Source organism: Heliangelus exortis, chromosome 12 (assembly GCF_036169615.1).
Source record: "Heliangelus exortis chromosome 12, bHelExo1.hap1, whole genome shotgun sequence".
Classification (NCBI taxonomy): Eukaryota; Metazoa; Chordata; class Aves; order Apodiformes; family Trochilidae; genus Heliangelus; species Heliangelus exortis.
In genome coordinates, this window is record NC_092433.1 from 4,819,804 (window position 1) to 4,847,615 (window position 27,812).

At 38.9% G+C, this 27,812-nt stretch overlaps 1 protein-coding gene and 1 long non-coding RNA gene across 18 annotated transcripts in view; one reads left to right on the forward strand and one right to left on the reverse strand.

The window, feature by feature from the left end:
• LOC139801427 (uncharacterized) overlaps positions 1–10,237 on the forward strand; it is a 46,025-nt gene extending 35,788 nt beyond the window's left edge. The window contains exons 2-3 of the long non-coding RNA XR_011728200.1: positions 7,871–8,001; positions 10,168–10,237. This is a non-coding gene — a long non-coding RNA (uncharacterized lncRNA). The remainder of the gene's footprint in view (positions 1–7,870; positions 8,002–10,167) is intronic.
• The window catches only part of DOCK3 (dedicator of cytokinesis 3), a 186,378-nt gene that overhangs the window by 36,514 nt on the left and 122,052 nt on the right, over positions 1–27,812 (reverse strand). For 10 of the 17 annotated variants that reach the window (XM_071755605.1, XM_071755603.1, XM_071755609.1 and 7 more), the window contains exons 19-36: positions 27,643–27,740; positions 25,683–25,766; positions 25,237–25,337; positions 23,978–24,059; positions 19,321–19,491; positions 17,930–18,016; positions 15,451–15,643; positions 14,010–14,137; positions 12,910–13,056; positions 10,744–10,842; positions 8,574–8,668; positions 7,028–7,103; positions 5,996–6,096; positions 5,690–5,748; positions 4,035–4,183; positions 2,082–2,167; positions 293–319; positions 74–169 (exon numbers count right to left, since the gene is read on the reverse strand). In XM_071755605.1, the coding sequence (XP_071611706.1) occupies positions 74–169; positions 293–319; positions 2,082–2,167; positions 4,035–4,183; positions 5,690–5,748; positions 5,996–6,096; positions 7,028–7,103; positions 8,574–8,668; positions 10,744–10,842; positions 12,910–13,056; positions 14,010–14,137; positions 15,451–15,643; positions 17,930–18,016; positions 19,321–19,491; positions 23,978–24,059; positions 25,237–25,337; positions 25,683–25,766; positions 27,643–27,740 (1,879 nt within the window). The remainder of the gene's footprint in view (positions 1–73; positions 170–292; positions 320–2,081; positions 2,168–4,034; positions 4,184–5,689; positions 5,749–5,995; positions 6,097–7,027; positions 7,104–8,573; positions 8,669–10,743; positions 10,843–12,909; positions 13,057–14,009; positions 14,138–15,450; positions 15,644–17,929; positions 18,017–19,320; positions 19,492–23,977; positions 24,060–25,236; positions 25,338–25,682; positions 25,767–27,642; positions 27,741–27,812) is intronic. The other 7 variants (XM_071755614.1, XM_071755613.1, XM_071755608.1 and 4 more) reach the window with 4 other exon arrangements.

A 27,812-nucleotide genomic window follows, 5' to 3' on the forward strand; every position in this document is an offset into this window, starting at 1 on the left:
CTGTAGAAAAGAAGTTTGGTACTGCCTCTTTACAAAGTTATACTTAGAATAAATTACTGCTGTTGTCAGATACCTGTAGTCAAGCAGACGCTCCATGAGACGAGTAACTGATGTAACAAAAGAGATCCCAGTCTCCCGCCACGTTTCCTGCTCAATCTTCTCCAGCAAACTGTTTGGAGATGGAAAAAAACAGTGAGGCTTACAGGGAAATGGTGTAGTGTACATGCAGACACTGTGGACAGCTTGGTTTCTCCCTCATAAAAAAATATAATCCATAGAATTACTCTCTTACCTGGGATAAGGCCCAAAGAGCTGGGTTCTACTCCAGGCAGCATGAAGCAAAGACAAGGAAATTACAGAATTGAGAAGAGAAGGAAAAATATCTTTACATTGCCCTTTAAAACACAGGAAAAAAAGCAATCCTTAGGGCAACAGTTGATTCCCACGTTATTTATAGCTTAAATACTGCTAACAGCCAGAAGTTGGGAATGTTAACCCTCTGTAAATACCTCTTCTTTGCTCATTCCTATATAAACTTTCATCTCTAATCAGCAGTTAACCAACCAGCCTTGAATTACAGTTTATTTAAACTGTAAATGAAGGCAATCTGGTCCTGCTCAGTTCAACAGACAACAGAGTGTGAGCAGCTCACTGAAGGACGAGAGGAGGCAACACTGAAAATCATAGTTAAGAAGTGAAAAAAAGGACAACAAATTTATATGCTAATTTCCTGCAACTGGACCTCTGGTCAAATAACTTGCCACTTCTGTTCCTGGCAAGAGGAAAGAAATTCTGTTGGGAATCACACATGTCCTCAGAAGAGGCAAACTCTCCTGTACAGGGATGATTTCCAGCTGAAGGAGCCAATTCACATTTTGGCAGTATGGGTGAGACAGCAGAATTTAGGGTCAACTGTTTATTTCACACAACATTTATTAACTTGGTGGAACTGCAAAATTGTTCTCTCAAAGTTCACATCCTTCTCAGAAACGGCAGTTGCAAATATAAACAGAAAGGTTGCTTGACTTCCAGGTTGTTTCTTGGTGATACATCCAGTTACTATCATCTGAAAATAAGTTACAAGCTACAGTCCTTGAATCCTTAACATTTTGGGTAACAAATGAAATAGACTTATGTTATCTGTACATATAAAGTGCCAGATTTCCCATGGCTGACTGTACACAAATTAAAACTGAATACCTTTATATGCTTCCTAAGAATAAGCTGACACGATGGGCAGGCTTATCTAGTTTGAAGATAAACATATGTGCAATAGTAAATTCATAAATACAAGTATTGGTTCTAGTGAAGCAAAGGTTTATCCCTCAAACTGCCAGCTTGCTACATAAAATTGTCTGGAATATATGGGTAAAATTCTGCTCATGAGCATTATGGATAACTGGAATATGAAAATATTTAGGGTTAATTGCTGGGGACTTTCAGCATTTAAAATAAGTCTTTTTGAGATAAACTAGGATCACTGGAAATTAAATTTGGAGAGACATCAGTAACCAAAAGATAACTGTGGAAAGTCAGATGCCAAGACTGTAGGTTAATCCTGACAAGTGCAACTTTTTGCTATGAAAGGGAGTGGAAATGCTGTGTCATGATGGACTCTGGAAGAAGCAACTGACAATTGTTGAGCCAGCCAAAACACAGCCTTCAAAAATTGGGAGAAGCAAAGCCAAACACTGAGGAAAAAAATTTATTTTCTAACAAGGCCTGACTTGCTAGAGAGCATCGTTCTCCAAACAATCCAGAGGCTGTGATTTCACTTACTGCTACACAGAAAGACAGGCATTGGCTCCTCTAGTGAATCAGTTTTGCTGGGAGGGTAACTACTTACCTGTACAGCCTTACATTGGAGTTCACAGAAAGAAGACAAAAAGGTTAGGTTTTTATATTCTTTTCAGAATTAGAGCAAGAGATTTCTGTTTTGCTGAGCCATGTAATGAAACCCTGCCCGAAAGCCTTTTCCTGCTTGCTCTGGAGATCAACACCATAGCTGCAGCTGCACAATCACTTTGACTCTTTCAATGACCCTGCACAAAACAGAGTGAGCAGAAACTGGCAGAGCTTACAGCAAGCTGAAGAGTTCCCTGTAGTTCTCATCACCTTTTCCTTCAGATACCAGGCTGTCCAGCTTGTCGATCAGCTCAGCTTCCACCTGGGTGAAGAAGCACTTGGTTACAAATGAGCTGTTCATGTGGCAGATGAGTGCTGAAGACCAGGAGGTCTGGAAGAATATTTTATTTCACATGTGATGGGGCTGCCCTCTTCTACGTGCAGTTGGTTTATTTCTCTGTGCCTCAGTTAAAAGGAAACACTTTTCTCATTTTTCAGTGGAATAGGAGGACTAAAACTAAAATATCCTTTTGCTTATCAGGGTCTAAATGACCAGAGGAGTTAACCACTACTTCTTCACAGGAATTTCTGAAGTTTATTCTGTTATCAAATAAATTCACTCAGACCCAGTTCTTGTGAACCAGTGAATAAGATAAACTATACCTGTACTCTAGGAGAATATCTACACAGAAAAACTAATTCATGGCATGACTGCCATGGTCTGCTGTGATGGTTTTGCTCACAGGTAATGGATTTCCAGTCATCCAGACATCATTACATTGGAAGATTATTTGTTTATTAAATCCAGTTTTGTCAAGCCTGTCTATGATTATAGGATGCATTTTCTTTTCACATTTATATAAAGAGCCACAACATCATTATATTTCTCTTCCATTACAAAGGTTTTGAATATGTCTAATACATCCTATCATGAGTCTGATATCAGATATTCCCAGATAGTTGTGCAGAAATAAGTTTATCTAACACTAAACAAAACAATTTCACATGGTCTGGGAAATCTTGTAGAAAACATACTTCCAGTGCTGATGAAGCCAGAGGTTCCTAAAGGTTGAAACAGTTTGTAGAAAAAAAGGCCTGGTTTTATTTAAAGATAAGCATAGGCTGAGTTTCCCGATGTTCTTCAGCTGCCAAATTGCAAAGCAAGTAAAGATGAGAAGGAAAAGCAAATCAATTTGGCAGAGACACTCAAATGGAGTTGGTGCTCTTGTTACTGAAATCATTAAAGGAAGACCTGATTTAGTCCATCAATAATGGGCTGTTACATAGTATCACCAGAAGGATGACCTTGGGAAGAGGTCAGATTACCTAAAGACCCTAAAAAGGGCTTGAAAATTATTTTCCAGTGTCTTTATATTTTTTAATGAGCGTTTCAGTATTCAAAAAGTAAAGAGAAGCTCACAACTACAAAAAACTACCCTCTTTTTGCTTGTGATGTACAGTGACAGAAACCAGTAATGCACATATCCACCTACCTAGCATTATACTGGACAAGAAAAAACTTCCTGGTTCCAGCAGCTGTTGTTAATAAGGTTTAACACATGTTGTGCTATTTACGTCATTCTCATCAATACAGTTGATTACTCTGTCTTTAATCTTAGAAAATAACAATATATACTTCATAAAACAGCATGAGAATTTGCTTCACAAATATAAGAAATATAAGAAATACTAGTGGAGCTCTAGTTTAGAATACATTAGTGAATATAAAAATTAAACGAAGATTATGAAGATTTCATCTTTATACAAAAAGTATAGACAAGCCCAAAAATTTGAAAATGCATGCAGGTACTTGTGATCTGTACATCCCCATTTTTGGTTCTCAGTCTGACCCATTTAATGGTTGACTGATAATCTAAGCAAAACCAATGGGAGCAGCAAGAGCCCAGCACTAGCAAAATACTTTTCTCTCTCTGGTGTGATGAGCACATCACTCCTCTGTGTTCATGGGAAATGCAGCTTGCTCTGAAGTGCATTGTATAAATAATCTTGGTAGTCTGGTAATAATTTTGAGAGTTATACTTCAAATTTTCTATGTTTATATGTTTACATGACAATCCTCATCATCAGAAGTGGATCAATAGATACAAACTCCTTGTTCCAGCTGGAAATTGCAGATAGACAGTAGAAAATAAAAAAGAATACTGCAGCTGCTTGGGAAGTGACTTCACCTGTTTAAAGTTGCCGTTCTTTCTCTGCTCCCAGTCCATCATGTCATGGAAGATAGGGATCATGATATTCTGCACTTCTGGTTGTGGAACAAATGTAACACCAAGAAACGGGCCAATCATTCCCGGAATAAAGTGGATCTTATGTTCACCTGTACAACACAGAGCAACTCTAATTAAATAAAAGCCATCGTCATATATCACTGAGAAAATGAGGAGCCCCTGCAATAACAACATATATATGCAAATAACAAGATATACAAAGTAGTAGGAAAGCAAGCACATGCTTCTACAGGAAGGACTGAAATAACATTTGCTCTGCATCATTCCTTGTAAAGGCTCCAAGAGCATTTTTAGTTTTACGGTGAAAGCCTTCAGCAAAAATTGTCAGTGCATTTTACTTGCAAAGGAGTTAAAACTGTTAAAAATAACCAAACAAAAACATACTAAATAGGGGGAAAATACTTCAAGTTTATGGAAAAAAAAATTGAAAGGGCTGGTGAGGACAATGGTATTTAATAGAATATAATGAGATTTCAGAGAACTACAGAGCTCTTCATCCTCAGTGCTGTGGAAGTCTCAACTGCATGACTGACCTTGACTTAGGATCAAAGTGCATTGCTTCTCAGCCAGAAACACAAGGCATTTTTGCTAACATTCTCTTTTGGGATAAGCTTACTATGCAGCACAGAGCATACATCAAAATAACCATCTTTGGAACAACAGTTCAGTGTATCTGTATCTGCATACCTAAAACGGGCTTCTAATTTATCAAGATTCTTACATATTTTCTCACAGATTATGGTGTGATCTTTATTCATGGCATTTTACAGGTAGCACCCATTCAGCTGATTATCAACACGATACTTTTGTAGTCTTTGTCTTCATGAACAGCACTCCTACCTATATTCCTACAACATGTTCAAATTTGGCATTTTGAATATATTGCTTGCAGCCAAATTACTAAGTTATCCAGTCTGATTTGTATCATTCATTCCTTTTCCCTCTTCATTGGTTTCTGTTCAAAGTAGTAACAGAATTTGTTATAGATACGAGATCCCTGAGGAGACAAAAAAAGCAGCTTTACTGAATGCCACTTCTGGCCTTCACTATCAAGCTACTCTCATAGCTATGGTTTAGTTAGTGGAGTTGGTACCGTAAGGTTTATGGCTGAACTTGATTTTTAGAGTGTTTTCCAACCTAAATGATTCTATAATCCTAAATCATGATAATTTTAGGCTTTGACTCATCTACAGAAAAATAAAGTTGTATATAGCTGTGAAAATTTAAATTTCTGCTTTACTGCCATATGTTAGACAAAAGTCAGAGAGTAACAGTCTATCTCCATATGAACCTGACTGCAGCACAGTTGAAGGGATTAGAAAGAGTTTATTTTATACTTGGAAATACATAAAAAGTGCCACTGATGTGTTAAAACAATCAAACCCTGCCACTGTCACATTTAAGAAGATACTAATGTATTATTTCAAATAAGTGTGATGAGTTAGTACAGAAGAGAGTTTTTGGTGAAAGAATATAAGTGCTTCCTGGTTTTACAGCTCTTAAAAGAAACTAAGTATTCTATATTCTAAGTAATTCCAGAGAACTCTGGGGTTATTTTGTCTTTGGATGTTAGGATAGAGAAGGAAGAGACATACCCAGGTTCTGCCACATGCTGAAGAGCTCATAGGCCATCATCACTCTCATGTCTCCATATCTGAAAGAGAGGAGATGGACAAATGCCTTATGGAACAAAAACCAGCAAGGTGGTGATGGTAAAAACCCCACCATTTCACAATTAAGTCAATGTAAGATTATCAAAGGACTGAATTAGGAGATCTATTCATTTATTTCCCAAGCATCACCACATCCCAAGTTCCATATGAAATAACCGGGACTTGTGGTAGAAAAAGCATTTTTGAGGTGGCAGAAAAGGCTGAGAACTGAACAAAAGATGTTCGTACTTATCCAGGATTTTCTTCCTCTTAGCTGGTGTGGCATTTTCTAGTTGGAGGCTTGGCTGGTTTATAAACAAAACTGCCAGGCTGAAGTAAGAATTCCACACCTGTGACATAGGAAGGAAGTTTTAAAACACTCTACTCCAAGCAGTAAGTTTTAAACAAGTGCAAAAGACATACATGCCCTTATTGTAGAATGAGACTGTTCTTTTTTTTAATTAAGACATAACCTAATCAGTATGTATCTTACTGAGATACTGTGCTCTTAAGGACACCAATGGATTATTTAAAACCTGGTAGGAACTAAAATTAGCCCCCCCAGAAGGTAAGGTCACCAAGCATTCCTCTTTGCACCAGAATTAAAAAATGAATGATTCAGCTTGGTGATTCAGCATAGGTTTAATTTGTTGTTTTCTGTAGGGTAAACAGATTTTATCCCTCAAAACACCTCAACCAACCAAGAGACTGGATTATATAAGGAATGAGAGCCCTGTAATGTAGTCAGTTTTCCCAAAGAAATGAGGCTTATGCTATCATGCTGGGTGTACATGTGCCTAGGTATATGTCTGGCAGCTTTTCCTTAGTAACACAGAACTTGTTACTCCTTTTCAGCTCCTTCAGACATAGCGAAAACACCCTCTAAGAAACTGAGTTCCTCCAGGTTTTAAGTCAACAGCCAGAAAAAGAGTGTGTGGGAGAGGGAGATCATGAATACCCCAACTGCAGAAAAAACACTGCCTGACTTTACACTTTGTTAGCCATGAATCTGTAGGCCAGCATGCTTCATGAGCTCTGCTGCTGCTGAAGATACCTGGGTCCTTTGTGAGGGGCTGCTTCCTTGATTTGATCTCACTGCATCTGTTCTACTTCCCCTCAATTCCACTGAAGATTCAAATTTCTGTTTTCTCAGGTCATCTTCCTGACAGATACTCACATAAATGCTGCAGATACAACCAGCTAATGGGGAGCACAGCTCTTGCTGCTTTGTTACTGCTAGTTTAAAAGATGTCATAACATTGTCTCAGGATCAGTCCTTACTTTAAAATCAAAGTCCGTTTCCGTGAAATTCTTATGGAGTGCAGATGACAGGTACTGAACTGTTGTAACTATGATACTGCAGTCAAAAACAACAGAAAAAGAAAACAAAACAGAACATTTCAATGTGGAGTATTACACAATACAGTGGTTTGTTGTGCCATTTACATGCCATCACTGCTAGATTTGCATAGAAGTTACCCATCTTGCTGAGTTTTAATACACAGTCTTTACTGTGATACAAGATTAAGAATTTTCATCATTATTGTAATTTGGAATTTACTCAAGCTCTTAAAATCCTGTCTCTTTTTGCTTGGCTTGGCCATACTACCTCCAGCAAAATTGAATAAGTCATTCAACTTTCTCCTATTTTAAGAAAAATACTTTTTTTTTTTTTTTCCCCAGAGAAGAGTAACTAAAAGTTTGAGCTATTATTCTTGGCTATACAATGGTCCTTTACCTGGCTTGCACTTCAACTCAACATATTTGTAAGTGGTTTTCCAATGCTGCACTTCCTGGTATTTTTTGTAGGTGGCTAAATACATCTTAATGAAAGGAAATAAGGCATGTGATAAATTCAGGAATTAATAAACTGCATGTGGATAAGACAACAATAGCATCAAAAAAACAGTACATCTTTTATTCACAAGCAAGCTTTACTTCCAGTAACACTGCTAAACATACCCATCAATCTGAAGGTTTATGGCAGAATTGTGCCAAAGGGAACTAGGTAGCCTACAGCATCTGAGGTAATGACTCTTTCATGTGCATTTTTCTTTTTTTACAGAAATTAATTTAATCTTTGTGCATGAAATACTGAAATCCACTGCTTTCATTTCTCATTAGCACTGTGAACTCGCAGGGCGTGCAGCTCAGCACACAGCAGTCAGCCTTCAGGAAAACTTCCATGCTTTCTTCTTCTAATGGGGACCCTTCCAGTTGTCACTTAGTCTGGAGAAATTGTACAGCTAGTTTAGGTAAGTAAACCAGTAAATAATTCCAGCCACCCTGTGTTCCACACACTGCTGCCATCTCAAACAGCGTAGTACTTAACCATCAGAAGCAAGACAATTATATAAAATTAAGCATTAAAATGGTAGGACAACTTGATTCAGAAACAACTCTCTGTGTCAAGATTAGGTGTCATCACTAGGGTCTGCTCTGTTATGAGAAGTGAGAGCTATTTAATGTCATAAGTTCCTGTCTCTTAATACCTCATGGTGCAGGTAGCTGTTCCTTGCCATGTGTTATGTTATGTGTGGCTGCTGTGCCACTCTTGCCCTCAAGACAGGTACTTCAGCTTTGGGTTCACACTCAGAACTCTGATACCTGTGCACAGTGCTATCGTTTAAGAAACTGGACAAATGTCCTGGTTCCCTCCAGAGTGTGAAAATAACAGCAGAAGAAGGATGAGCACTCCAGAATTCCCATCCTGATCAACACATCTCAGTCTGATGGATCACACTGCATCACAGGTTTTAACTGCCCAGCTAAGGAGAAAAAATTCTGACATGGAATGTCAACAGTTCATATCTGTTTCTTCACTTACTTGCTAGTGAGCAACCTCATCACCATCCAGTCTCGAGGAAAGACACTCATTTTCATCAGGTTCCGAAATACACAGAAAATCTTCAGGAGGAACTCCTATCACATAAGGAAAATAATTAAAAAATCACCAGCAGCTGCAGATTACTTAATTTTCTTGATTATAAAACAGTTAAGCCGAGTGTGCTCCACTTGAGCTTTGTGTCACTAGGCCACTCACCTGAAAACAAGGGAACAGCATATATTAGGATACAGCTCTAGTAATTGTGCATTCATCTGATGCACACAAGGAAGCTGCAGCAGTCTTTCAAATCTTAACTACAGTGAGATGAAAAACTTCCTTATGTTCATAATTGTATATGACCTCTCATCATCTAGAGTTACACTGTCAACTTGTAGCTATTTTTGGATATACTGGGATGATAGTAACTTACTTATGCATTCAGTTAATTACTGTGTATGTCCAAATTTTGTTGTCTTTATGTCACAATTTGACAAAACCCCCAGAGACTCAAACCTAATGGAACTCCTACATACACTTTTAGAAATAGTAACAGAAAACCCCATTTCTGGCAGTATGCAGGAAAAAAAGATCTCTTAAACACATCAGCTGAATATTTGTTTTCCAGATAATTCCCTAAATCTGAGGATATTTGTTTATTTTTTCCCTACCTGCACCTCTAGGTCTATAAGAAACAATGGTTAGGATAAAATGCCAAGTTGTTGGCCTTGAAAACTATGATTTTATTGTTTGTTTTTTCTTCTACAGAAAATCAAGATAGCACAGAAAGTAGGAGTGCAGAGATTGCTTAAAACTGTCCTACCATTATGCCTTAATTTAGAGGTGGGGAAGATTAATATTGGTGTAAGTGAGCAAAGGGTAAAGCAGCAGAAGCTTCTTGACTTTGCTCTCATTTTCCCCTAGATATAACAGTGATAAGTGAACATAATATGGCTTTCCATGCAGGAAAAACTATTGGAAATACTACTACAGCAATATTTGAAGGGAAAAAAAAAGTAATCTATTTTGTTAGGTCAACTGGTTGTTGGGAAAAAAGTTGGGCATAAAGATCTTCAGCCTCTGTAATACTCCTGAACACATCCTTAAGACTGTCAGAGATAGAATGGTGTTTGTTCTTACAGCTGTAAAGACAAATTCCAGTTCAGTGACAAACCTTTTCATTGGTCTGACACATGAATTATAATTTAGATAGCTTTTTTAAATACCCATTAAATTAATATGAATTATTTACTAAATAATCTTCCTATGAGCAATTAAAAAGTTACCTAAAAGGTAGTAACCTCAGATAACTATCAACCTGAGATACTTTGAACCCCGAAACCCAGGGGTAAGAATTCTATCATCCCAAATTTATCTTCCTGATTTATTCAGCCTCTCTATATGCACATGAAATATTTAGAAGCTGAAAGTCTATTCAGAAAGGATTTCTCACTATTTCTCCATCTCATTTGTTAAGGCAACAGAAGTTCTTCCCACATTACATTCTCATTGCCCACATTTTGTTGAATGCCCTGCTAATCAAAAGCATTTTATATAAAATCATGTTATTTATGAAATTATTCTGCCTTTTAATCAGACAGTTGTCAGAGATACTGAAGCTGAGATAAAGAGCTGGTTTCTGATGTTTTGAGATGAGCCATTTCGAAGAGCAATAATTTGTAAATATTCACAATTTTGGGAAGCATGCAACAAGTGAAGTAGTAAGGTTACTGCTTGCCCAAAATTTATTTTATCTGCTAGAGATATCTGTATGCCCCAAAAGGCCTGAAATTTAATGAAGTCAATGCTCTTTGTAAGCAAGCTTATGAACATATACTAAGCACAATGAACAGTTACAGAATGACTGATTTAAATTCACAGGATTAAAAAAACCCTCATTCTCTTGACTATATTCTATATGCTACAGTAATGATAACCTTTTTGTCTGTCTAAGAACATCTATCTTGGGACTTTATTTGCTTTTCTGAAATCAGTGCCCCTTGGTCTTAAATATGGTTATAACACAACACCTGTTATTAAAAAGGTGAAAGGACAGTCCCTGAATAGAGTGCCAGTGAATGGATGATGATCAGCAGAGCAAGTAATGCTTGAGGGATTCCCCTTTCCTCTCATGCTGAGTGAATCACCCTACAAACAGGATGCTCTCTTGTACCTTTAGTTCATCCTTGCTTTGGAAGTTGTCCAATAAATGCTGGAAATGAGTGTCTGACATCTGACGAAGCAAAGATAAAAGGCAGGAGACATATTCTCCCTGTTGACCAAATGGAAAACTATTTCACTCAATCTGGAATTTCATACATATAAAACTCAAGCTGGGGTAAGGTATAAAGGGAGGGGTCTGAAATGGCCCCAATGCCTATGAGAGGAAAGCTGACATGCACAGAGATTAAAAATACTTCATGTTAACAGTTCCTGAAGTACTGCTCAGACACAGGAATACACCTCATAGAGGGTCTTCCACAGACACCAGTTTTAAAGGTCTTCAAACCAGTCTTGTAATCTACCCAAAAATAATTTAAAATTATTAATACAGACATTAATGAATCACCCTCCCAGCATGCAGGTTTTGCCAGTCACCTTTTTCAGTTACTTAATATACTCTGCCTATCAAAGATGTGACTGCAGCTCATGCAGACATACCAGGAATTATTTAAATTAATTGACTCAAATACTTGAAACAGTATAGAAATGACAGCTGCCTGGGTCAGTATGGGCTACAAAAGGTGTTTAGAATCTTGTAAATATTTGTCTTGTTAGTGTTCACCAAGTTACATGCTGGCATAGCTACAGTACTAACAGTATTCTAACAGGATATTCTGCATAAAGTGTGTGCAAGCCTACATGAGCTACAATTACATTTCTGGCCTGCAAAGCAGATGCACCCTAACCAGTTACCACAGTATCCCAAAGTGTTTTCCAAAGAGGAGCTCCCCCATTTTACATATCTGAAAGCAAACACAGAGAAGTTAAGTAATCTGTCCAAGATAAGCAGGGCAGTGCCAAGAATGTAAGCAGTATGTCATTTGACTGCCAGTCCCTTGCAAAACATTATTTTTTTCTGTGACAAGGAGCAATTGATTTGGAAAAAAATACAATCTACTTCCTGTGCTGTGAAATATAAATTCAGAAACAAACACAAGGGGACTTTATGCATGGGTCTGTGCATTCCATATTACTTTTTTTTTTCTTAATTGATAGAAGAATCTATCCATAAGCTCTGACATAGATTGTTCCAATAAACTTTACAGGGCTGAACCTCATTAGGAAAAAATGTGTTCCTTTTTGTGGCATGTGATAAATAACATAAGTCAGACTGTGGGAGTAAAAGGATTGAGAAGCTGCTGGACAGTTGCAAGCTAGGACCTTTCTTGTTCTGTATCAAAGAACATGTCTGAAAACTACTAAATGCTTTGTTCTGTATTAGAATTCTATCATTTGTTAGTTTATGTGAGTTAACACAGAAAGATTCAGTCCTTCCTTTTGTGTGAGCAGTGTATCTCAGTGCACATCTCCCCCCAACAATATCTCTGAGGTCTCAGCCATTTGATAAAAAAAGCAAGTCTAAAAAAAAGAATGTTCTGAACAACAGCCTAACATTATACATTGTGCAAAAGATGCATTAGACTCTGACAAGAAAAAATAGACTAAAATAAGCTAGACAAGAAAAGGGTAACCAATCCAGACAAGAAAACAGTCAAAGCACAAGCTTTGTGTTCTTTTTCTCCTCTTCCATTGCATGTCAAAGGAAAAATTTCTTCCCCTAGGGTTATGCTGGCAGTCTGGACAAAGTGGTGGCTTTTACCTCTTCTTTTACCAAGCTCAACAGCTCACTTGGCTTAGGATATGTTAATTTCTTTTGAAAAAGTATGTTCTTTCATTTGCATGAAATAATCAGTGAACCTGGAGAGAAGCTCTACAGGGGATTAATAGAGGGACTTATCCACTGAGAATGACAGTATTCTCACTCTTAGGAATCAGCCTCATACTCATCCAGCCCTTGGTGCTACTTGCTTGGGGAGAAGCCCATGGCAGCTACCTGCCCTGCAGATGCCTCAAGCTCTACACAGTAACTCTCCATCACAGCTGCAAAGGAACAAGAAAATAACCTGGAAATCCACAGCAGCTTCCTGAGCTCCACTGCATCCTGCAGCCCTCACTACAAACTGCTCAGAAGAAACGGATTGGTGGCTTATTAAGGGAAAGAGAAGAAGCCCTCGGCATTCATGCAGCAGAGATGATAATGAGGTGCTGGTGGTGGTGAGGGACTGAGCCAAAGGTTAGAGAAGCAGGAAATAGAAACTGATTGTTAGTTACTAACAGTGATTTCTGCTGTGCACTGCGGGCAACGCTGCCCTCTTACCGCCTCCTGAGACTGCGATTTACTCATGATTGTAAGCAGAGTTTGTAAAAGCACATCAAGGAGGCTCTCCACCATCATCTCAACTTCCTCCACGACATCTCCCTCCTGTAGTAAGTGGTAAGCAAACAGTTAGAAACTGGAGGGTACAGAATTAGCAAAGACAATTCTGCTGGGCCAGCATACCAGTCAGCCACCTCTGTCATGGAGGTGCAGAGAAGTAAAACCAAATTCCTCACTGGACACTAATACCACTGTGTATTACCTTCTCAGTCTCTGATGGGAACATTCAGGGTCACAGCCTTAAAGGTAAAATCTGTAATCAAAGATCTGCATACACTCTAGAGCACAATGGGAACAAATTATGTTCAGAAACCTTTATTCTGTGGCAGTATTATTTTGGCTTATTGCCCTGATACCTTTCATGTCACTCCTTTCACACAAAACTAACTGGTAATTGGAAATAATCATTGGTATGAATTATATATTTAGCACCATGAGCTTCCCCTTCTGGTGTCAGGTGGGGAAACTTCACCACTCTCTGATTGTGAGTGTTGCTTTAAATGATCAAGTTGCCATTTGACATCAGTGTATTATGATCATCAGAGCTGGGTGTTTAAACTCAGCAGCAGTTTCCAGAAGGAAGCGTGATTTCATTGATTGGATAATTTTAGAGTATTCTCTTAACATGAATCACAAAATGCTAGTTACTGTCACTTGCAGAACTGCAAGTCCTAGAGCTGTGTAGAGCTTTTGAACTTAACAGACATCCAAGTTCTGGGCTTGGATGAAGAAAATAAAACAGTGTCAAACCCAGTAAATGCATATGCTTTTTCCCTCCTAGCAGCAAGAACACTGTGTAATCAGACTGCTCTGAGTCACACACACAAAGGCAGAACCTTCATTTCAGATGTTCTCCTGCTGATGGAAAGTTAGCAGAATTTTGTTTTCAAAAGGGCTTTTAAAAAACCTGTATTAACCTATAAAAAAATCCCTCATTCTATATTTTACCAAATTTGTGGTGCATTAAAAAAAAAAAATAAAATCAAACAGCAGATTACCAAAGAGCTGGTCTTGATTATGGAGAAGATACTACTGAGGATCCCAGAGCAGATGAGTAGCTCCTTCTGCTGTCGCAGGTGAAGGTGAATGTGGTGAAGAACCACAGGTAACAGGATGCGCCGGGACTCTGAAAGAAATAAAATCAAATCACAATTCTTCCGAAAGAGACTTAAATTTCAGCCATCCCAAACAGCAGCCTTGTGGTATCCAAACCAGCCTGCAGATACACAGCATGTTTGATTAGTTGATGCAACTTCTGCAGTATGGCTGTAGAGCAAGAAGTACACTTCCAAGAACTGTATCTAATGAACTGTAAGTGCTTCTAGTTTCAGAATTTCATAAATGCAGTATAGAGGACATTCTCAATAGAGCAATACAGCTTGGAAACAACAGTTGTGAACTGACACTTTCTAATGTTGATTTCCACTATGCAAACATGGAAGCTCTCATTTCATGGAGCTTTCCAACTCAACTGTCATGGCTAATAGAGCTTTTCCAATATAAGATTCTTGAAAACTGGCTAATTCATCTCTTTTGGCTGCCTTACAAATGTTGACCTTATTAAAGAGAGCAGGTAGCAACTGAAGAAAACAGTAGAGAAACAGAGAAAAAGAGTGGCAAGATCTCAGAGATAAGAGGAAAACAAGTCATCACCATTATGCTGGGTGGAAAATGTGACACTGTTGCCCCAAAATGTGGGCTCTTCACCTGGTATGCAAAGCCAATTCACACACAGGGTTGAGGTATTTCATTTATTAGCAGAAAAGGGAGCTAGGTGGTACTCCACCAAGATACCTCAGCTCAATACATAAAGCTGTGGCATATCCTGTTTTGCAGACATCAAGAGCCACTCAGTAGCTTACCATAACCAATCTCATCAGGTAACTGTACTCCCCACAGTGTCCTTTCAAATCAAGGTGCTTGCTTAGTGAGGAGGGGTCTTTAACTGGGGAGGGGGCATTTCTTGAGTCAGTGGTCTCTATCTTCCCTCCCAGTCCCTTGTTTCTGTTGAGTTCTGCCGACCTTATACCTTGTGGCAAAATGTTTTCTTTGTTACCCCTTAGGTTCCTTTTCAGGAGATTAATAATCATTAAAGTATCCAAGCTAGAGTACTCATATCTGAATTCTTGTTTTTCTGACTCTTCATGTAACTCTTCAAGGCTGTTATCCAGCCCTTTATCAGCTTCTGGAATTCCTTAACAATCTTACCTTTGTCATCAGCATCTAGGTATTTTTATCAACCTTCAGCAACTACAGTTTATGCAAGATGGTTTTATAAACACTTATAAACAAAGTACCCACAGTGACCGTGTGTAACAACGATGCTGCCAAGATAAATAATTACCAAGATAACCAAATGATAACACAACTGCAAAATAAGGGCAACCTGTTCCTGCTCTTGGTTAGCAGCAATCCTACCCTCAGGCACTGCTGTTTTACCTGAGAAGGAGAAGAGGCGGCTGTCGACAGTGCGTGCAATCGACTGCAGCTTCACCACATCCATCGACTGCCCGATGTGCACTGTGCTGGGCATGCTGCCCAGGGTGCCCCTCACAAACTCAGCTACTTCCTGCACAGTGAACATCTGCAGCAGCTCATCAAAGATGGCAGGGAAGGAGTTCAGCAGAGCAGCCTGGAAAAAGTAAAGGAAGAAACTCAAAATTTTGAAATCTGTAACTGTAGCTAAATGCAGTGAAATAGAAACAACAGGAAAACCGAATTAAGGGTCTGCAAGAAGCTAAAAATAGTGCAATATGGCTGGTGTTAAAGTTTTGCAATAATGAAAGGTCACGGTGACCATGTCACAGGTATATAAAAACCAAGCACTGCTGCAATAGTGAGTCTTACAGTAAGCTGAGCACATACATACTGTAGGGCTTCAGAAGGCTGTATTTTAGGACACGGTTTATAAAACTGAAAAAATTTGTGCTACTAGAGAACAGGAAACAGTTTGGGTTTTTTAATTGACTTTTTTCCAATTAATATAAAACTTGTTTCTAATTAGAGGGTTCCACACCAATTTTTTTGTACTGAGCAACTAAGACAGTTAAAGCACCAGAAAATACTTTGAAGTAAAAAACATGCTGACAGACCCTTAACCATAGCAGTATGTCATGTGACATTAAAATACTTCTGCAACAGGGGAGGGGTGCAGTTTCACGTGAAAGAGGCATCACATCATGCAAGTACGTGTGTACGTGATTCTTGCAATAATGGATATTTCCAGTGAGCTGGAGCTATCCTTGAAGGTGCTTCTTCAAGTGTAGAAACACAGCACAACAACAACACCACAATCCAGTTCTTCATTTCCTATTTCACACTTTAAAATTCTTCAGAACTGTAGAAAATTCCATGCATTGCCCTATCCTCAAGTTCCACAGACTTGGTGTCACACCTAACAACTGCCACACACCTCTCATGTTTTAGAATTCTTCTCTTCCTTCCTGCACATCCCACACAAGGTCCATAACCTGTTTCCTAATTTCAAGTACTTAACTCCCTCGATGGTTTCTTTCTTAACCTGCTGCACAGTCTGGTTTTGATGCAGCTGCCTTCCTCCCACCAGCCCCAGTCCCCCCATGCACACACACTTCCCTTCTCCTGTTCCCACCTCCCTTCTCTGAAGCTCTCCACACAAAGCACGCTGATTTCCTGCAGAAGTTCAGATTTACCAGACTTCATTGCAAATCTCTGTACAGCTTTTCCCTTACAATCTCTCCCCTTCATTGGTACTTTCTTCTGTTCTGTGAGTTCTCCTTTTTCACACAGCTGTTTCTGTTTTCTCATTGCCTAAACATTTCTGTACCTCTCCCATGATGGCTCTGACACTTGACATTCCTCTCCTAGTCCACAGAACATACAGCTTCCTTCTTTGCCAAGTCTTTCCTCCAAGAATCTTTCCCTTCAAATAGTGATTTCTATTTAATAGTCTCTGAGCAAAGTCTAAGTTATTTTTACAACTAACACTGTAGAGCCCATTAAATTATTCTGAATATAAATTTACCTCTTTCTTCTTCGTGCTTGTTATCTCTCTCAACATCTTGTCTTGTTACAATCAATTCAGATTACACAAAACCCCACATAGCCTCCTGGGTGTTGTCACCTATTTGTTGCTACATACATACAATGTACTAACAAAATAAACAAATATGAATTATTTAAATAGCTCATGGTACTCTTTGAAGGCTATAGCAGCCACAAATCCATTCATCATTTTTATCTCTGGGATAATACAAGTGAAATTACAATACTGGCCAAACAAATCCTTGCAGCAGGTTTCCTAAACTTATTTCTAACTATGACTATAAAGCAGAAGGATGTCTGTGGTGATTTAGGATATCCAGTAGCAGTCTAAGGATATGCATGGAATCTCTTCAGGAAGCTTTGGAGCCTCTTGAGGAACAGAGAAGTTATTTCATCAGTTCCTTGAAGTGTCCTTTTTTGTACAACACCCTAAAATATGCTGAAACATTACTCATGTCAAACTAATTGCTTGGAAGGAAGGACATAATCAGTTTTGGTCTCATTGCTGGAAAGAACTATACTGAGATATCTCTAATATCCTGTACAAGAGGACAAGTGTGAAGCAAATTATGTTTGCTAGGGCCTCAAGCATTTCTGAAGATACTTAACAGTTGTCCAGATTTCCAGAACTAGTACCTAATCTCCTTGGCTCTTCTGAACCATTGATGTCTATAATATTGTGTACACCCTCAGTGCTGTCTTTTCAGTGTGTGAATCCCATAAGCTATTCCATTAATCAGTGAAATATTCTGTATTTCCCAGTTTTAAGGTACCAGCCACTTAAATATTAAATTCCAGCTTATATGCAGGAAAAAAGGGTTTGGGAGAGGGAAAAGGGATTAATCAGGAACATCCATGATGTGAAACTTGTGCAGGTCAGGGGATCATTACTTACAGAATTAAATGACGGCCTTGAAGTACCACCACACTTTTGTGGGGCACATGTCCCAGCTCCGCTCGCCTGCCCTCCAGGCTGAGAGGCCTATGGGGCAATTGGGATCAAGGGGCAACACAGTGGCAAGGGGGGAACAAAAAGCAAACTTTTCAAAGATTAAACAAGGACAGGTGTTGCAAATTACAGAAGTCCAAAACAAGAAATACCATAGTGAGATAAAGGAGAAAACAAACAAAGAATTAAAAAAAAAAAAGAGACAAAAAGGGAAAATAACCCCATTGTCACCTCTGATCTCCCCCTGTATTTGTGATCAACACAACTGAAAACCAGACACAGAGCCCTAGAGCTGCCTGCACACACAAGATGCTGTTTCCACTCACTGTCACTTTTACCTACAAAATTCTGTGCACTGATTTCTCATGTTCCTGGCTCATCTTATTATACCCACTAATGGGTGATTAAATAAAAGATTAGAGCAGCTGTTCTCAGGGCAGCTTCTTGAGAAAGAGAGCACATTGCTGGCAGCTTCCCTAACCCTTGGAGTCACTCAGTTTTGTTGCAACGCTCACAACTGCTCCTTTGGCAAACTACAGTCAGCTTTCAAAACGTCTGTAAATTAGTGATTATAAATCACCTTCACCTTATCAAGAAGTTCTGGGCAGTCCATTTTGACATTTTATGAGCACACACGTTTGACAAAAGCATTTTAAAATTTTAAACACAGAAGTACATAATTTAATACAGTGGTCTTTAAAATATGAAGTTAGCAGCATCCTTACTCACTTTGAGTGGTATCTTAAGCCCACACGAAGTCTTCCTGAAGTCATGTGGTTCATATTCAAAATGATGTACTGAATGAGCATGGGTATCACAGTGTGCTTGTGGTCAGGCTGTGATTCAGACTGTAGTTTTTGATTATGCTGCAATTACATTTGTCTGACTGAGCACATCAGTTGCACTTCTCTACTGTGGTGTTGCTATGACCCTGGGTATTGACTTGAGCTACTACAGTTAAGGATTTAAAATTTCTTGAGGCCAGCAGTAGGACATATAAATGAAAGATCTGAAAATGCAGTTTACTTCTGTAAAGAGCAAAAATTGTGTTTGCAGGTGACAAGTCACTTTCCTCTTCAGAGTCCACAGTTCAGCTCACTTGTTATCTGTGAAGTGGTGCAAAGCTCCTTCTCTAACAACATTAATGGGCTTGATTAATGAGTTGGACTGTTCCACTAGGCTGTGGCTGCAGAAGGCTACATTTTCCATTATCATCAGCTTGTGAGAGGGGGAGAACTCAAGTAACCTGCATTTAACCATTGTGAGCCCACATATTCTACCAGTGCAGAAAAAAGCTGCCTTTTGGTTTGCCAGGTAAAGTGTAGAAAATAGCAAACCTGTGTGAAGATGAGAGTCTCAGAGCTCCTGCTGTCCAAGCTGAGCACAAATCTGATGGACTGGAAAAGCTCCTGGATGCTGGAACGGAACTGTTCCTCCTCCATTCCACAAGTAGCTCTGGAGTAAAGGATCCGAGATTGGACAATGAACTTGAAAAGATATTCCAAGGCCTTTAGGAGCAGGAAGGGGAAGGAGATTGAGACAGAGAGAAAGAAAAATAAAGGAGCTTTAAAGAGAACCAGGAATGCTTGTAGGTTCATGATAATTGATTTCTTCAGCTTTAGAAAAGAGAAAGAAAAACAGGTTTTGTAAGTTACATAATTCAGTTAAGGAATAGATACTCATAGGCAAGTACCCATTCTCAACCAGTCATCTGTTACCAGTATGTCCTACAAACAGGTAAAGTATGCATTTAAGTCAATCAGACAAATTTGAGTTAGATAATTTGAGGAAAATCTTGGTAAATGTAAGAGACTTCCATTTTTCTCATGACTTGGCACAACAAATGTGTCTGAAGAAGCTATTCACCTATATCTTTTCCAAGTTTTACCTTTAAGTAAATTAGCTAATCTAGATTCAGATAAGTGGGCTGTGAGTGCAACAGAATAAGGGTTACCTGGAAAAAAAGAGAATTTGCTTTTCAATATAAACACAACAGCAAGGTTCAGCTTCATTTCTGGCAGCTACACATACAAACAGAAATAAGTGCAGATGCAGAAACAGAAGAAAAAAGCAGCATGTGAAGCTCTCATGTGACACTCTCTGGCAGCCTGGAACAGTAGCAAGCAGCAGTACTGTAGTGAGAATCTTTTTACTTTGAGCTGGTATTATTTTTAAGTGTCTTTCTTTCATCAGCACACATGAAACCTGGAGAGCACTCAGCAGAGGGAGAAGAACCAGCACAGAAGATGGCATTTAACACCATTATAGAAGGTGTGATGGATGCTGAAGGACTGGCAAATTGGATCCTTTTGTAGCAGAAGGGTAATTTGCTCTATAGCACGTCTAGATTAAGTCTGAATTTGCAACCTAAACATCTTTAAGTATATGTACGTGGCAGCAGTGTCAATGAAGAAAAATCAGTTGTGTTGTGCATCTTTTAGCAAGCTTACCAATCTAGCAAATGTTCTCAGAGACACTAATACAGCAGTTTAATATTCCACACAGCAGCAAGGCCTTTTGATCACTTAGTGAACACAACTGTCAGCACTGAAACAGACCAAACATCAGTGACATTCAGACTTCACTCCTTCCCTTAGTGCTAAACATGATACAACATTAAGGCAGGACCAAGGGAAGACAGGATACATAGTTCAGTGATATCCTCAAAATTCAGCATGGGAAACAAACAGGCTGAAGCTTCAGTACTTGCAGTCTGTACAGAGACATTTGTAATGTTCCACTGTATTAACTGGAAAGTGTTCTTGTCTTGTTTCACTGTTTGGAAATCGAAAGTTTTAAATACAAATGTTGTCCTAATCAGATATTTTTGCATTCCTAAGATGCCCCTCATGGAACCACTCTGTATCCACCAATATGCAATGTGGTGATGGAAGCCTGAGAATGCTGCAGCTTTATGGATAGAGAATGGGAATGTGAAAACCCTCACAGATTTCAAAATGCCACTGGTACTTAGAGCCTTTTTATTTTCATGAGCAATGGTAAATTTGGTAATCTGGCAGTACATTATTTATACCTCTGCACTTAAACATCTCCCAGTGAAGCCTCCTTATACCCAAAGAGCCTCATCAGGAAATAACACTTTATATTTCTGGATAGTTTCCAGACAAAGGTCAATTGGTTCACAAGAGTCAGCTCTTTAGAGGGCAATATCTCTGCTGCTAACACCAAGTACACAAAGATAAGTGCTTGTACAAGCTGTTTTACAGGTTTAGTATAGACAACCATAATTCTAACCTGAAACCTCATAACTTTAAAGTGAAGATTATGTTTTGGAATGAATCAGAGAATTTATGTATGAAATTCTGTAACTGCTAAAGGTGAAATGGCAGGCTTTCAGAGACATGCTGCATCCTTAGCACAGACAACCTGAAGTGGTGCCTAGAACAAACCCAAAGGCATTTAACCAAAGAACTGAGTGTGTTTACAGACACATGGCTGAGATGGTCAAAATGTAAAGAAGTCTTGTTAACACAGATCAACATTTGGACTAATTTTGACTCTTACTATTTACAAAATCACAGGTATGATGCATGTATGTGTCTAAAGACATAGAAGTGCACCAAAGTAAAATTCAAACCTTCTGTTATATTTAGCAAGATATAAAAAAATCAGTGTCAAATTAAAGTAAGTTTCTTAAAAGCACAGCCTGCATGCATGCACACACAATAGGTGAGCACACACCACTTGCCTGTGACCTAAGGACTCATGGTGCATCTCATGCTAAACTTAAATGCACAAACCTTATTTCCTCTCAACCAAACAACCCCTAAAATCTGCCACTGGTACTCCATGAGAGATGAGAAAAGAAGAAGTGTGAATATAGACAAATGCATCTCAAAGAAGTTCCACTTACTTACGAGTAACCTTCCTTTCTTCTCCAAGAGACTGTCCATACACACATTCACTCTGAGCACAGGAACAGCACAACTACACTCACACAGGTTACCCAGGAGAACTTAAACCAGAAGACTGCTATGACAAAAGCAGCATGAGGTAGGAGCTTCTGTGATAACACAGGTTTAAGAAGTGCATAAATTTCTGTGGTTATTCTGCAGGTTTAATGGGTAAAGATACAGCTCAGAGACACAGTTGTCACTTGAGGGATTATGCTCAGAAAACATTTCAGGGTTGTACTGTAGCACATTCATGAATCCAGTCGACAGTCTTGTGAAAAAGGACAGCTACACATCTGGACTCCCCTGCTGTACAGATGAAATGCCTGTTGTATTCCAACAAAAGGCAAACGTGATGTTTTGAGTATGAACAGATGAATCAACCTTGTACAGAGCTGAAAAAGCACAGATTAATTTCCTAACTCAAGAACCCAAAGATTACTTTAGGAAAGAATCTGGAGTATGTAGAATGGATAACCTTATTGTAAGCACACTGCATGTAAAGAGGATTACCTCTAAGCATCTGAATATCTTTCACTTTCCCAGCCAAAGGGAATAAAAGCCATTTTTAGTAATCTCTGAGTATCCACTATCAAGAACTGCTAGAAAAACATCTTCCTGCTGCTGTCAATGTATTTTTTCTCCAGAGAGCAGCATTCTTGCTACAAGAAGCACCTGCTATGAAGCTTTAAGAACAAAAGTGCAAAGGTTGTCGTGAAGGTACCAATTTGAGTCCTGTCAGTGCACAAAAAAGACCTAGGGCAAAGTTCAAGGCATCAGTAGTAAAAAGGAAGAAGTCTCACAGACAGGCTGACCAGGGTGGGGCAATCAGAATTACATCAGCAATATTCTGGTATTCTCAGAAAAGGCAAGATAGAAAATGTAAACCACCAAATAAGGGAGGTACTTCTGAATGAGGTAATTAGTAAGTCCAGAGACAAAAGCAACTGACTGACCAGTCCAGTTGCTCAAAAGCAACTGACTGACATTTTTTTAATTCAGAGTGAAGAAAACAACTTGGAGTTCCCAGTCTCAAAAGGCAAGCTTAGAATGGGATTCCCAGTTTCTCATTCATTAGCTCCCTGTCTACATGGCCCAGAAAACATAGGATCAGGTTTCTGAAAGAATCAGGTGGGAAGACTGATCCTTTCTGGGTCACTGATTCATGTAAAGCTCCATAATAATGGTTTTCCCTACCTCAAAGCCTTTAAACAAATTTGATGCATGTTCCCTGTGGTTCAGCTCCAGAACTCTGATACAAAGATGTGACTTCCTGAGGAAGAACAGGGCTTGCTTTTTTCAGTAGGCTCCTCAGCCTAGGGAAAACCCACCTGTGATTCTGCTCCTGGAAGGTACCTGAAGCTGAAAGGGCACCTAGAGACACATTAAGTTGTGCCATGACTATGAGGGAAGGCAAAAACTCAGTAGAGCCACATTCCAGGGAGAATGCCACATTCCACATTCAGTAGAGCCATTCTCCAGGGAGGCACGGGCAGCTCTATCTGGATGAAGCTTAAGCAGAACTTGTTAACAGAGGATAATAAAGGAACAGGATGCCTTATGCTCTTGCACAGGTAGAGTCATCCTTTTGGTTATACTCCTGCAGGTTTCATAGAGTTTGTGAGAATTAAGAGCAGTCTTGAGAGAGGTAACTTGAGAGACAGTCTCAAGCACTGCTCGATAAGGCCAAGGTAAAATATTAGAATCCTATGAGACATCTGCATATCTGTCACAGCCAGAAATGAAAAGCGTGTCTTTGACCCCAGAACCTGTGCCTAAGACATTTAAAGTCTCTTGAAGTGCCTCACTTACATAAAAGGCCCCTGCAGATACACTCCATGTAAGTCCCACTCGAGTTCTCCACAAAGCTTCAAAAGCTTTATGGAGATATAATTCTTCCATTGTTTTCTGCACAAGACTGAATCTCCCTTTAATATTTTGGCACAATAACTAAACAGAATATCTGGTTAAACAAATAAGATGTCAATGCCAGACCACCCTTGATTTTATCTGCAGCTTCCCTGGCCCATTTGTGCTCACAGATGGAACAGACACACAGAAACTTCCATGGAATACACACCCTCATTGCTTCCTGGATGTGGTCCTGGCGTACAAGCTCAGCTGAGCGGTCCATGTACCACTTCAGACATCGGATCAGTTCTCTAAATTTAACAGAGAGTGAAAAAAAGAGCAACCTTCAGCACTATTTTAAAATTAATCATGCAACAAACATTCTGGTTATAGGGAGGACTCTGTAAAATACTCTCACTCCATTTCAGTGGTCAGCTGTAGCTGTCCTAGCTACTGAGTTTACATTATATATATGTTTAAGTTTCAAAAACAGAAAATAATTTCTTCTCTATAATTGACTTAGACCATGAAGAACACTAAGAACACTAAAAAGATGTTGTTGAAGAGAAAGCTTTGAGAAAAGCATGTAATACAGTTCTTTTTGCATGTAAACAACTTTTTTTTTTTAAATAAGAAATTGCCAATGTCCTCTGCATAAGAAGTTTTCAGATATTAAGTTCACAAAGAAAATACAAGCATCTGTTTTCCTAAGTACACAGTATCACTTGGATTAAAGAGTTGTATTAAAAGTATGTTTGATTTCAGACATCAGATTACCAAAAATCATTTGTTTGGTGTGAAAGATACAAATACAACGCATAGCAGAACAGCTTTTTACACTCTGAACATGACTATGTATGCCTTCTAGTGTTGTGTACTATCTACAGGGTTTTTTTACCTGCAGTTGACATAATATTTTTTCCTTTTTTTAATAATATAGACTAAAATGTGAATGGTTTAAACTAAGAAAAACTACTTATATGCTGTTTTCGTAGCTTATTGACACCAAAGATAGAATATGATCAAATACACAAGAGAATACTAGAAAAGAAGGCAGCATCTGCTAAGTGACAGTGAAAATCAAGTTTCTGGTCTCCTGAAACGATTTGCCTACTTTGCAAGAGGAAACTACAATAAGCTCTAAGGTTTCACACAAGTCTTACATCCTAACATCTTTAAAACAAGAAATGCATATACTTGTGGTAGCTCATTGGCACAGACTGACAGTGAGTTGCTGCTGAGTGACAGCCTCTCCTCAGTATAAAAAGTAAGAATTTCCAGTTGAGAAAGGCAAAGTTCCAGAGTCTCCTCATTTTTAGCCACAGGTGACATTTAGCAGCTTTTCTCTATAACTGGTTTGGAAAACTTTCATATGAGTAGTTCTACTTTTTGAACCCACTGCCAGTATGAAGGCAGTGATTCTGATGGTGACATCATTCCAAAGCTTGCTAATATTGTCTCTTGAAGTGAGGGGTGAACAAAACCTACTTGTAAGCCAGTGCTCCTGCAAAGTGCTTCTGAATGTAAGTGTCCATCACAGGTCGGAAATGGAAATACTTGCTGTCACGGAGCAGATTGATGATGAACACCTGTGGGAGATGGAACAGTGAACCCACACTAAAGACAACATCAGATTGCTGCTCAGCTCCTGTCAGTAGCTTCACCTGGGAGCAGTGCAATACAGGAGTTTCTTTTATCAGTCAATAGTTGTGTTATTAGCTGTTGCTGTTTGCTTCTCCCAGGTGGCAGCAAATCCTGCTGCCCTGGCACCCGCTCAGCCTATCCTGCCCTGCTCACCCAAGGTTATTACAGAAAACATATGGCTGGACCCAGCTGAATAGTTAATAATTCATGGAAAGAAAATACTAGCAACATGATAATAAAAAGCCTAAAACTTGCTGATCGTGAGATAAAGTGACAACTCAGCAGCTTACCAAAGACTGAAAGACCAACAGACCATACTTTTCTGTGTTGTCATCCAAAACTACAAACAGCGTGTCAAGAATATCTTGTAGAAACTGAAATGACATGAATAAACAAACAATTTCAACTTCACTTGCATTTAAAAGAATGTAATTATATGGTACATGTTGATATCTTTGTGAAACACTCAACAAGGACAAACTACTTCAGGTTCATCCATATGATGTGACGGATTTTGATTTGTTTTTACTAAGAATTTTTCTCTTCACAAGGAGTATTTCTAAACAAAAATGACAGAGAACCAAACGAAACAAAGATGTACCACATGCCTGATTTGTAAATACAACTGACTAAGAAGGCTGCCAAACAACAGTGGCAAAACAACTGACTTCAGTGTGATAGAGTGTAGCAGACACTGTCTGACATCAAAATTAAAACTTTGAATCACACTAACTGATGCTCCAAATATTGAAAACTTTTGTTATGCAACAGAAAGTAAAGCTTTTCTAATAAGCATTAATTGGGTCAGGTTACATATTGCCAATTTTTTCTTTCATCCGTAACACTGTAGCTTACTGAGTGCTGACAATTCAGTCATTTTCCTTCCTGAAAGCACACTCCTCAGAAAGAATGACTGTGAAGAATAATGCTGAAGAGCAAGTGATTTTTAATGATTTTTAAATTATCCTAATTAAATTTCTCATGTAGAAAGCAAGAAATTAGATTTAACCATTTATCAAGTCTCTGAAAGGATAAAATGTCTTCTTTTCTGAATTACTGCATTTTGTTCTTCGCATCCCAGTGCCAAATGGCAGCTGATTTAGGGAGGGAATCAAGTACTTCTCCCCTTGGAATAATTTAATCCATATAATTTTAAGTTTTTTCTACAAAGACCAGATACTTGTAAGTGCCCTGCAAAGGAAGTGTCCAAAACACAGCATTCTTGGGTTCCAGTATTGTCCCCTTCTGTTTCTGTCAAAAAGTTGTAATGAACATTAACATCCAAGATATGGCAACATTCAAATGAGTTACAGTGAATTGCTTTAATCAGAGACTACTGATTATGTGATGGGATTTTCCTCTTTGGTTTCTTCTCTTTGTTTGCTGTTACAAGCTCTCTCATTTCTAGATTTATAGAAATAAATTCTAAGAGTTCTCAGCACACCTCAAATTATCTGAGAGGTATCTGGAATGCACTTTTTTGCTGAGACCACAAGTATTCAAAGGAATGTTGAAGCTCCTTTGACCTAAGAAAGTTCAGTTTACCCAAAGGACTGGCAAAGAGAGCAAGAGCAGTTACAAGACACGGTGAAATCCTCAGCCAGGGATAGATGACTGACAGGTTAGAAATGCTGGAGAGCAAAAGGTGCCCTAGGCAACAACTCCTGCCCAGTGCTGGGAGAGCAAAATGGGTTTGCAGGATGGCTCCCTGGCCACTGAGCAAAACTTCACTTTCAAGGCTTCACATTTCTTTCTCCTTTACACAGATATTTGGAACATATTTGCAAAACAGCAAAATAGATCACCTCTAGTAGCTGTTTGAAAGGCCAAAATTTCTAGAGTCAGCTCTGTTTTCTTCATTCTAGAAATGACCAATCACACACAATCTCAAATAAAGTCCTTTAGGGAAGATTTGGAACAGGTAAGTCTGCACAAAACACCACAGCTGGTGGCTGTCTACATCAGCAAGAGTTTGGCTCAACAGGAGTGGGCCTGTGGAGTGGAACAATTTGTGCTGAAGACCTGGTACTTGCAGCACCACGGTGAAGGAATTTCACTAAGGATTAGCTCTATTTTGATCCCATGGACTATCTTCCTGTTGAGTTTCATGTCAGATAAAATCCCAATTCATACACTTGAGAATTCACAGCGTGAATCAAAAGGTACAATAGGGAACATTCAGAAAACATTTTAAGTCTGCGTCCACTTGCTATCACAGATACATCCAAAGACTGTTATTTCATGTAGTACCTTAACAATTTCCTCGCCACTGACATGTCTCAGTCTTCCCAAAATATCCATCACCCGATCCGGGTAAGCTTTCCACTTCAGTAGGGCAAGCAAATCCACTGCAGAACAGTGAGAGAAAGAGCTGGAATCCATATGCAGAGGGGAGAATGGCAACCAAAGATTCATTACAT